Below are 11,936 nucleotides of genomic sequence, written 5' to 3' on the forward strand. Positions count from 1 at the left end.
GAGGGTCTTCCTATATCAGTTAACATAATCATGATAATTGCCCTGTGGTATGCCCAATATCCTCTTCCAGGTAATTCTAGAGTCTGTCAAGTTGACAACACTATCATAGTCACTGCCACTTACCAAATTATTCAGTTGAATGCACCCAGGAAGCCAATTTAAAGTGTCTAAAACATAATAGTTTCCAGAAATTATATGTAGCACAATCAGAAGCCAAAAGATGGAGAAATGACAAGATAGAAAATACACAGGCTTTCCACAAACAGGCCTGAGGTTGAGTCTTAGTTTTGTCACGCCCTGACTCAGGCAAGTTATTTAACCTCTCAGGCCTGTTACTTCTTCTGCATAATAAGAGTAAGTTTCCCACCTCAAGGATGATGGTGAGGATCAGATGAGATAGCAAATGTCAACTACTATGTGGAGGATATAGAGAAATCTCTAAATGATAAAGAATAGTGACATGTATGTGACAGAAAACAAGATAAAGGCAGAGAATCTGTCTCTTGATGATTTTCTCACACACTAAACAAATGCCACCATCATTCTTAAGCTCATGCAAATGACAGGCAAGTTCACCTCCTGTTCCTAGAACCAATACACTGTTGTAGCTCATTTCCTAGGTGTTCATCTCCTCTTAACTTACAACAGGACACCCAGCTGCACCTGGATGATGCTCTCCGGGGCCAGGAGGACCTGAAGGAGCAACTGGCGATTGTGGAGCGCAGAGCCAACCTGCTGCAGGCTGAGATAGAGGAGCTGCGGGCCACGCTGGAGCAGACAGAGAGGAGCAGGAAGATTGCAGAGCAGGAGCTGCTGGATGCCAGTGAGCGCGTGCAGCTCCTCCACACTCAGGTGAGCAAACGCTGGCACACTGGGAACTAGGAGTCTAGAGTGTAAGGAGTCTAGAGTGTAAGGATGACTGTGTCTAAACCACCACCGCAGTTATGACAGGGTAAAAGGTGACTTTGTTGTGCATTCCTATTTCTTTCTAGACTTTCTACCCAAAAGGGTTTGTGAGTTTAGAAATAAGGTTAGGCTTTGAGGGTTATTTAAAACTGTGACGAGAAACATTAAGCCTACATGCCTTTGGCTCCAAACTTGAAATGCAGTTCATGAAGTGCTTACCCGGGGCATGTTGGCGTTCAGCTGCTCTGTGTTTACTGTTCTCGTGCCTCACAGAGCACTTAGCATCCCTTCTTGCTCAGGCATTAAATGTAGTCGCAGCCCCTCATAAGATCTCTGTAACACCAAAATAACCACACTCCAGCATTTCCAAATACCCCCCTTTGAGAATACTGGCTTGATATTTTAAGGGCACGTTCCCCACTGCCCTGCCACACACACACACACACACACACACACACACACTTCTCTTGAGAGACTTCCAGAGCCATGAACTCACACACATGAAAAGCCTATTATTCACAACCCTTTAAGCAGAGAGAATATTATAAATAAAACAAAAGAAAGAACAAATGAGAGATGACTACCAATACGGGCATTCAATGTTGTTGTTTTGAGACAGGGTCTTCCCATGTAACAAAGGCTGGCTCTAAATTTATGATCCATGTGCCTTAGCCTGCAAACTGCTGGCATTACTACCATCATTCCCTCTCAATACAGGCACTCCTGAAACTTCCGAAGGCCCCCTATGTAAGTCACATAGGCAGGAATCGACTGGATTCCAACAGTGCAAATGTTGGCATCAGGTCTCCTGGGTTAGGCAAAAATAGAACATCTATAAAAACCCCAACATGGAAACCTGAAAATCTTATAAATTTCCAATTTTTTTAACAGAACACGAGCCTCATCAACACCAAAAAGAAGCTGGAAAACGATGTTTCCCAACTGCAGAGTGAAGTAGAAGAAGTAGTTCAGGAGTCACGAAACGCAGAAGAGAAGGCCAAGAAAGCCATCACTGATGTGAGCGCCAAGCCCACATTCTCCTCACACCCATACCGCCTGCCACCACCGGGGCTCATTATTTTCTTGATTTATTTGCTTTTCAGGCTGCCATGATGGCGGAGGAGCTGAAGAAGGAGCAGGACACCAGCGCCCACCTGGAGCGGATGAAGAAGAACCTGGAGCAGACGGTGAAGGACCTGCAGCACCGTCTAGACGAGGCTGAGCAGCTGGCGCTGAAGGGCGGCAAGAAGCAGATCCAGAAACTGGAGGCCAGGGTGGGTGTCTCCATCCCTAAGCCTGGGAAGCAGGGGGGGGCAGGAGGCACACCCTTCTTGTCGTGGGATCAGGAACACCCTGCCCACACTTGCAGCAGACCCTAGGCTAATTAACATCCCCCAGCACTAACTGGACATACAGAGATACATCTTTTTTCTCGGTTACAGGTCCGTGAACTTGAAGGAGAGGTTGAAAGCGAGCAGAAACGTAACGCTGAGGCTGTGAAAGGGTTAAGAAAACACGAGCGAAGAGTAAAGGAACTTACCTACCAGGTAAGAGGGATAGCTTTCTAGAATGCACAGCTATCCGGCCCAAAGGGAAAGGAAAACTCTGATGACTACTTCATAGCACTCGAAGACATGTATGTTAATTCCATGTATGTAAAGGAGAAAGGCAGAGTTGCTAATCACAGTCATACACCAAGCCAGGGTGGTGAGGCAGACCTTTACACGACAACATAGACAGGGCATGCTGGTCAGTGGTAGAGTACATATTTCACACGGGCTTGATCCCCAGTAAGGGAAGTAAGGTGCGAGGGAGGACAGTAGAGAAAGAAAGGAGGGAGAGAAAGAAAGGAAGAAAGGAAGACAGGGAAGGTAGCTTCGGAGAGAAAAGAATATAGACATTAAAGCAAAGCAAGCTAGACCTCAGTCCTAGTGTGGCCTCTCCCAGAACAGCAGGGCTAAGGACTAGAGAAGGCACATCGATTCTTTAGTGCAGAGGCCAGCTAGACACATTTAGCAAAGGTGATCACTGTTCACAGCATAGGTTGGTCAAGTTTATCCCCCAATTCTGCCCCATCTCCCTTCCGACTGAAACACACCTTTGTTTTTTTGTTTGTTTGTTTGTTTTTTATGTTTTCTTGTATTTATAAATAATCGTCACACCTTTGTTTTTGTTTTTTAATCAAACTTTCAGACTGAGGAGGACCGCAAGAACGTGCTCAGGCTACAGGACTTGGTGGACAAGTTACAGGCCAAGGTGAAATCCTACAAGAGACAAGCTGAGGAGGCTGTAAGTGTCTTTGGGGTTTTGTAGAACAAAGCAAACTTCTGTTTAGGGGGAAAATGTTTTAAAAAACAAACAAAAATAAAAAATAAACGTATTGATGAGGAAGAAGGGCACACAGTAAGAATCTACCATTCGTATGTTTTCTGGGGGCCCGGATCTTGCAAATACAAATGCACACACTCACATGCTAAATGTAGAATAGGCCTCAAGAAGAGCTGTTTACTGTTAGGCAGGAAGGCTGGGGAACGAGAAAGCTCCAAGTAGCCAGCCTTAACTGACAGCGACAAACACACAACACAATCACTACCGCCAGGATGAAAAATTCCTGTCTCTCAACATACACAAACTCAAGTGTTCCCAAAAATGAAATATTGACTCCCCCAACCCGCCCCCATGCACACACCCAACTGACTTGTTACCTCACTATACAGGCAAGGCTTTCCTCCCTGTATCTATCCCAGCGACCGGAAGAACATGATGGGAGAACTGGAGGCGCAGCTAGTGGTGTGAGGCCCGGGGTCTGTGGTATCAATCAGCAAAGAAACGATGCTGGAAGACCCTCCAGCGGCACTTCCCCCCATATGCCCAGCCCCATCATTCTAGATACATGTGATAGGAAGGAAGAAAGGGCACAAACGGCAACGGCCACACAAAAAGAGGCAATTTTTTATTTGAGTCCCACTTTTCTCCTTCTTGTGTGTTAGTTTAAAAATACATGGGGGAAACAATGTCTAGTGGGATTTTCAAAGCCATTTGTTAAGATTTGCTTACTGAGGTCTCTGGGGGTACCTGGGTCATTTCTTCCTTTCCATCTAAGAGACACACCAAAAAAAAAAGTAAGCAAAGAGATGGAGAGATGGAGAGACAGCTCAGTTGTTTAAGAGCACTGACTGCTCTTTCAGAGAACCCAGGTTCAATTCCCAGCACCTACATGGTGGCTCATAATCATATGTAACTACATTCCCAGGAGGATCCAATGTCCTCTTCTGGCCTCCTTGGGTACAGCATGAATATGTTGTACAGATATATATGCAGGTCAAATAGCTACACACATAAAATAAAAATAAAATAAATCTTTCATAAAGCAGGGCGGTGGTAAGCAGGTTTAATAGAAGCTTGGTCCCTTCTACCTGAAAACAATTTCCTTCCTTTCCTTCCTTCAAGTCAAAATTGTCACTAGAGTTACAAATTGGGTTGAGGTTGGAGGTCAGACACGACCTACGGCACATGAGAAGGGAATATGATTGTAGATGATCTGGCCTGGTGACACATATGGTGATACCCACAGCATCTAACTGCCTGAACTCTTGTCTGTTGTCAGGAGGAACAATCCAACGCTAACCTGGCCAAATTCCGCAAGCTCCAGCATGAGCTGGAGGAGGCTGAGGAGCGGGCTGATATTGCGGAGTCCCAAGTCAACAAGCTGCGTGTGAAGAGTCGAGAGGTTCACACCAAAATCAGTGCAGAGTAAGCACACCTTCCCGGAGCTGCCGTGTGGCTGAAGAAATGCGCAGAATGTGCTGCTTCCAGTCACTTGCTTCACTTTTCACCTACTGTCAGCTCAATAAAGACTACAGCGCATTCATAAACTAAACCAGACTTCCTTGTTTGCTGTTGAAGCCAGTGCTCACCTAGCTGTTGCTACTTATTATCACATATGGCTATGTGGAGCGGTCTTAATTCACTTCCTGTTGCCATGATAAAAACACTGACCCAAAACAACTTGGGGAAGAAAGGGTTTGTTTGGCTTACAGGTCACAGTCCATCAGTGGGAGAAGCCAGGACAGGAATGCAAAACTGAAGCAGAGACCATAAAGGAACCCTGCTTACTGGCTTGCCCGCCACCCCTTACTCTACTTTCTTAAACAACCCAGAACTACCCACAGACAGGCAGGCCCTCAAGCCAGTCTGATGGAGGCAATTCCTCAATTGAGGGTCCCTCTTCACAGGCAACTCTGGTTTGTGTCAAGGTGACCAACACTAATGGGCACAAGAAGCTGGCCACCCAGAAGCCACTTCCCGACTTCAACCTCGGGAAGCTCCCTCCCACACCCCTATCAGTCACACAGTTCTTTTGTTTGAGATAGGGTCTCCCTATGCTATCCAGGCTGGAATCAAACTTAAGATCTCTTTGCCCGAGCCTCTCTGCTGCTGGGACTACAGGAGTGCAGGACCATGCTTAGCCAGATCTTGTTCTAATAAATATTTCTGGATGGCTACAAAGTATTAAGAAAATCCCTCTCAGAGGGTGCCTCCCTGAGTGTGCCTCTCTCTGAGGGTTCTTCTCTCTGAGGGTATTTCTCTAAGGGTATCTCTCTCTCTGAGGGTGATTCTCTGAGGGGGCCTTTGCAGAAAGGCTTATTCATTTACTCACTCTCTAGATATGGTGCATTTACCCTGTGCCAGGCACTGTCTAAATTCTGTGGAAGTTGCAGGGAACCAGCAGCCCTCAGGGAATTTACACTCTTCAAAGAAAGAAAGGCAATCCACAAGTAACTATGAAACATATCAAATCAGTGCAAGCAGAAAAGCTAGTCATTGAGGGAAACAGTTGCATTTTACTGAGACTAGTCATGGAAGGCCTCTCCATTTCGAACATTTTCAAGCAAAGAAGGAATCGAGAGAGCAAGGCATACTGAGTGTTTGGGGACCAGGCATTTCAAGACAGAAAGAACAGAAAATGCCAAGACCCTATAGCAGGGGGACTGTCGCTGCTCCTGGTGAGAGGAAGTCAGCCTGGCTGTGGCTATGGGACCGTGGCAGGTCCAGGGGCTCATCATTCAGTGGCCCTGGAGACACTGGAGGCCTTGCTTGCTTTACTCAGAGGCCAGTAGGGACGCTGGAGAGGGTTTTAGGCAGTGAAGTGAGGTTAACATGCATTTCAAAGGGATCTCTCTGTCTGGCATGCTGAAAAATAACACAGAGGGAGAAACCAGGCCTGCGAGGAACCCCTGTGAAGCCTACGGTTTTAAAATGGATTAGACCAGAGAAAAAGCATTGGGAGATAATTAAAATGTCGATTCTATATTTACTGAAGGGAGCACAGGAGACATTCCGATGGCCAGATGAGGGAGGGAGGGAAGGAAGGAGGAAGGGGGAAGAGAGGAAGGAGGAAGGGAGAGAGGAGGGAAGCAGAAAAAGAGCAAGAGAATGAACCCTGAAGAGTGACAAGGGGGAAGGAAGGCGTGGCAGAGAACAGCACGGGTTTGGCATCCAGACATGTGGAGGCAGTAGAGCAAAAAAAGCAATTTCGACAAAGCTTGCCTTTCCCACAGCCTCCTTCCACTTTCTGGCGTCTATGCTCCCCTACCCCATCAGAATCAGTGTTTTATAATGCAAATGGCACAAGCCACAGTCTCAGGTAAGTCTACAGCAACAGTAAAGGCTTAAAAGAAAAAGGGAAGAAAATTACCAAACATTTTCTCAAGTACAAATTTGGATCACAGAGGAAATAAAAATCGCAATCATAAAAATGACCAATAGTAAACGAGAGGAAACTGCCGTGGTCTTGGCTTAGGTGAAGATTTTCAGGTCTAACACCAAAAGCATGAGACATAAATGGGGAAAAAAATATAAGCTGGACTTAAAAATGCAATGCCTCTGTTCTTTGAAAACCGCTGTTAAAGAGAATGAGAAGAGAAGCCACACACTAAGACGATGTTCCCGCAGACATTCAAACAGGTGCCTGAAACACTTGAGCAGTGTGGGTGCTAGGAAAAGAACGAAACTCAGGGACACCTCAAGGCACAGCTGCTAAATGCCTGGAAGTGTGGTCCAGAGGTAGGGCTGGATCTATCACACCTGTTAGTGAAAAATGACACAACAGTTAGGCAGCTTTTTTTTAAAGTTAGGAAATAGCCCCTATAGCACCACCATTCTGCTGCTAGTGAAGTGACCAGCCCCCCCCCCCCCGTTTTAGCAGCCATGACAGGCTGACATGTGCTCCTCTGACCTTGCTGTTCCTGTCCTGGTCACTAAGAGGTCAGATGCCTCCTCGTGGCAAATCAGAAGTTAACTGGCAGGGCTGGGCTTTACAGCTCTGGGTATTTATGCACAAGTGCACAACAGAGCATAGCAACCATCCTGGGAGGGCCTATGGGCCATAACAACCAGTTGACCAATCAACACAGGGCAGGTTGCCCAAGTCTGGAAGTGCACCAATCCTGAGACTGTTTCACACCTAGACACTCCCCTTACACTGCCGTTTAAGATCCCTGCCTCGCGGTTTTTTGAGGTCTTTCTCCAGCCATCCGCTGTGGGGAATGGACGAAAGGGTTAGCTCGTTAAACAACTACCATAAAAAGACTCAGTTCGAGGCTGGGCTGGACCGACAACCTCGAAAACAATACAGAGAAACCCTGTCTCGTAAAAAAAAAAAAAAAAAAAAAACTTTGCGCCAGGCAGGGGTGGTGCACGCCTTTTATCCCAGCACGCTGGAGGCAGAGGCAGGCGGATCTTCTTTGCTTTTGCATTGAAATGGGCCTCTTAGTGATTTTGGGGTTCAGAATTTGGGCACAACACTAGTTGCTTACTCCAGAGAGATGAAAGGATCGACCACACGAAGACTTTCATGGAAATGCTCACAGTACAAGTAGTAAAAGGTCAAAGCAGGATAGAACCCAGATGTCCTCCCCCCCCCCCCGCCCCCGAAAATGGGTAAACAGACTGTGGTATATCCACACAGTGAACTGTATCTTATAGCAAAGGATAGAGTGAAAACCGAACAGAAAGAATCTGAGGACACCTGTGCTGACTGCTAAGTTATCACCCAAAGCATGGTTTCATTCATATGCGTACATTCATGTCACAAATATGTACAGTTTCCCAGAAAACATAAACCACAATGGTAGAGACCAATGGTTATCTGTTGATGCAGAGGAAGGGCTTATGGAGTTCACAGACAGATAGTGCAGGTTATAAAAGAGCAGAGGAAAACTTAGGGATTAATAAGCATGCTCATTATCTTGATGGAGGCAATAGTTTCAGTTGAAGAAGCTTTAAGTTACATGTAAAAGTGCAAGGCTTGGAGACCAGCAAGATAGCACCACAGCGTAAAGGAGCTTGCTGCTTAACTTGAAGACCTGAGTTCAGTCCCCCCAGATACCCATGGTAGATGAAAAGAACAGGTTCCTTTGGGTGTCCTCTGAACGCCACACTCATGCCTGACAAGCATGTGTGCCAAATTAGGAATAAAATGTTAAGTTCTCCCCCAAAAGGGTAGATCCTAGGTGATGAGGAGGACTGAAAATGCAACAAGACACATGAGTCACAAAAGGAACTATAATGCTAGTTAGTTTTTTAGTTTCAATATTGTCATTTTTTATTCTTTTGTAGTAGATAAGACCGCAAAAATATAATTGACAGTGAAGGTGTAAAACCCCGGCTCTGTGGCTTTACAGTGACTACTGGGATTTGAGGCTGGGTAAGTGTTTGCTTGAGTGGCTTTATTAATCTAAAGTGTGATAGTTGTTTTTGGGAGTTCATGACAATAAAGTGATTTTTAAAAATAAATTAATGGATAAAAATAAATTCTTCATTAGGGAAATGCTGCAACTACAGGACTTTGGAGGAACTCATAACAAGATAATGTACACTAAGCATAAAAGTAAGGGAATTCTTTTTATAGGAAGTACTACAAACCTATCAACTTGGTTCCATCTCCAACTTCAAAGAAACTGTCTATGTCTCCATTTACTTAGAGCTTATATTTCTTCACTAGCATATTGTAGCCTTTAGCATACACATCTCCTTCATGTACATACACTCATGCCCCTTAGCAATTGTAAATAATACCGTGCAGACTTCCCTCAGCTTGCAATTAGACTGTGTCTCAGGAAACCCCATCATTGGCTAGAATATTGTTAAAGTGAAAATGCATTTGACACAGTAACCTAAGAGAAGTTCAGAGTACTGGTTATTTTCCATTGAGATTTCTGAGCTGACCTGGGTCATGAGTGGGCAATGTACCACACAGAAGTCCAGGAAAAGAACATAATTCAAAGTATATTTTCAACTGATATAAATTAAACTTTTAAAAGTATGACCATCACATGTCTGTGAGACATCTGCTACCACGAGAAAGTTTCAAATCATGCCTAAAAGCAAAAATCTAAAACCATGTTTACAGATCCATATCTGGATTATACATGTTTAGAGTGTGTGCAAATAGGAGAAGAAACCATAACAAAATTGAAACCAAGGAGAAGACTACTATTCTAAAATTTTAGGAGATTTCTGGGCAATTTTTGGTCAGAGGATACAAAATTAGCTAAACAAGGGAAATGAACTCAATAGACTTGACATACAGCATGCAGGTTAGGTTTTTGTCAATGTGACACAGTTGCTCATCTAAGGAGAGCAATCTCAACTGAGAAATGACTCCAGAAACTGACTTGCAGGCAAGTCTGTGGGGACCTTTTCTTGATTAATGACTAACGTTGGAGGGTCCAGCCCATTTCAGGAGGTTCCACCCCTAGGCAGGTGATTCAGTGGTGTATATAAAAGCAAGTCCAGCTAACCATGGAGAGCAAGCCACCAGTAAGCAGCATCTCTGTGTGGTCTCTGCTTCTGTTCCTGCCCTGCTTGAATTCCTGTCTTGGCTTCCCTCAGTGATGGACTATAACAGGGACATGTAAAACAAATAAGCCCTTCCCACCCAAGTTACTTTAGGCCATGATGCTTATCACAACAACAGAAATAAAAATAGAACACTTGGCATTTTAAGTGTGGTTAATGACAATATCTAGTAGTCTTGAAAAATGCTAAATGAATAACAAGTGTTCTTAGCACAAAACAACTATGGAAATTAATGCATTTGTTAATTAGCTAGGTTAAAATACTCAAGTAAGTAGATATGAATACATACATATTCATATATGTATAAATGTATACTTATGTACATGCACCGAAGTATGAATACATAAATGCATATACATACATGTGTTTGTTCTGGTTAGATTTTATGTCAACTTGACACAGGCTAGTCATCGGAGGGGAGGGAGCCTCAATTGAGAAAAATGCCTCCATAAGATGACTGTAAGCCAATCTGTTGGGCATTTTCTTATTTAGTGATTGATGAAGGAGGGCCCAGCCCATTGTGACAGTGCCACCCCTGGGCTAGTGGTCCTGGGTTCTGTTCATAAGCAGATTGAGCAAGCCATGCGGAGCAAACTGGAAGTAGCACCCTTCCATGGACCTCTGCATCAGCTCCTGCCTACAGGTTCCTGCTGGTTTTAGTTCCTTCCTTGGCTTCGCTCAGTGGGCTGTGACTCAGGATACATAAGTCAAAAGAACCCTTTTCTCTCCAAGTTGCTTTTGGTCATGGTGCTTCTTCATGGCAATAATAACCCTAATTAAAACAATATGCATACATAAATATATATGTGTAACCTGTTGTCTTTCTGCCAGCTGCCTGGGCTCTGCCAAGCTGTCTGAACCCCCAAACAACACACAGGACACTGTATTAATTATGAAGCTTTGGCCATTTGCTATTGTTTCTCACTGGCTAGCTCTGACTTAACTATTGACCTATAATCACCAATATATATTTTTATAAGAACTTATCTTTCTGAGAACGAAGACTTGTGTCCCTTCTTCCCAGGAATCACATGGCGACCTCTTCTTCACCACATTTCCCAGAATCCTCCTAGACTCCTAGTCCCACCTATCTTGCTTCCCTATTGGCCAACAGTACTTTATTGACATATACACAGAACTTCCCCATCATATATGCATACACTTCAAAATACATTATTCTTAAAACACATTTTTGTCAATTTTTAAATTAAAAATTTTACTTTTGAATTAGTAAACTTTTGTGTGGTGTAGGCAAGTGTGGGGGCTACCCATCTTATTTTCGGAGAAAGGCTCTCTCACTGCCTATGAGCTCACTGAGTGGTTAGACAGGATGCCCAGGGGCTCCTCTTTTCTCTATCTCCCCAGAATTGAAAGTAGGTACTGCTGTGCCCAGGCCTAGCTTTTTCCCACGGCTCTGGGGAAACCAGAACTTGGGTTCTCGTGCTTCCTCAGCAAGCACTTGACTGAACCATCTCCCCAACCCAATATGTTTTATTTAATAAAATGGCTCTTCGGCATGTTTGATCCTACTTTTCCAAGAGTGTATTACTTTGGAATTTTTGTCAGTGCTCATATTATTAAAATAAATAAAAATAACTTGCCTCTTAAGATTTTATATCCACTTCTCATCAAAGAGAGGGACATAGCTGACAGCAGAAAGACTGAGGGAGGGCCAGTTGATGGATGAGACCATTAGCACAGCTGCTAAAAGCTGTTGCCTTTCATGCAAGCTTTTCAGTGGGGATTAAGATTCCAGAGCTAAGACCCAGCAGCTGTCAGGGGTAGAACTTACATTCTGACTCCTGGCTGGGGTAGAGTTTTGGGCACATGTTACCAGTATCAGTGTCCCCAGCCACCCTCACTACAGACTGATCGGTCACTTTTTCCTATGCGGGAAGCTGAAGAATCAGCCGTGGGCAGATCCCTAAGCCCTGCTTAAGTGTGGAATTTGCCAGCTCGATTCCGCCCTCCTGGCTGCCAGAGTCCCCAAGATGCAGCTTCCTGAGGCCACAAGGAAAAAATGAACGCCTGTGCTGCGTGATGAAGGAGAAAACATCCTGCCTTAGGAATCACATCCAAAACAGGGCTTTTCTTAGATTCCCCTAGGCTGACCTTCACTAGTCCAGGGCAGACTGTGTTCTCAAGGTTGTTACAGAAGCTATGGCTCG

The 11,936-nt window shown here is 44.6% G+C and overlaps 1 protein-coding gene across 1 annotated transcript in view; it reads left to right on the forward strand.

The window, feature by feature from the left end:
- Positions 1-4,786, forward strand: part of LOC101825198 (myosin-8) — a 29,789-nt gene extending 25,003 nt beyond the window's left edge. The window contains exons 34-39 of the mRNA XM_005067606.4: positions 649-852; positions 1,798-1,923; positions 2,010-2,180; positions 2,349-2,453; positions 3,100-3,195; positions 4,514-4,786. Coding sequence (XP_005067663.2) covers positions 649-852; positions 1,798-1,923; positions 2,010-2,180; positions 2,349-2,453; positions 3,100-3,195; positions 4,514-4,663 — 852 coding nt within the window. The 3' untranslated portion in view covers positions 4,664-4,786. The remainder of the gene's footprint in view (positions 1-648; positions 853-1,797; positions 1,924-2,009; positions 2,181-2,348; positions 2,454-3,099; positions 3,196-4,513) is intronic.
- The last annotated feature ends 7,150 nt before the right edge of the window (positions 4,787-11,936 follow it).

This window comes from Mesocricetus auratus, unplaced genomic scaffold (genome assembly GCF_017639785.1).
Source record: "Mesocricetus auratus isolate SY011 unplaced genomic scaffold, BCM_Maur_2.0 Super-Scaffold_100007, whole genome shotgun sequence".
Lineage (NCBI taxonomy): Eukaryota > Metazoa > Chordata > Mammalia > Rodentia > Cricetidae > Mesocricetus > Mesocricetus auratus.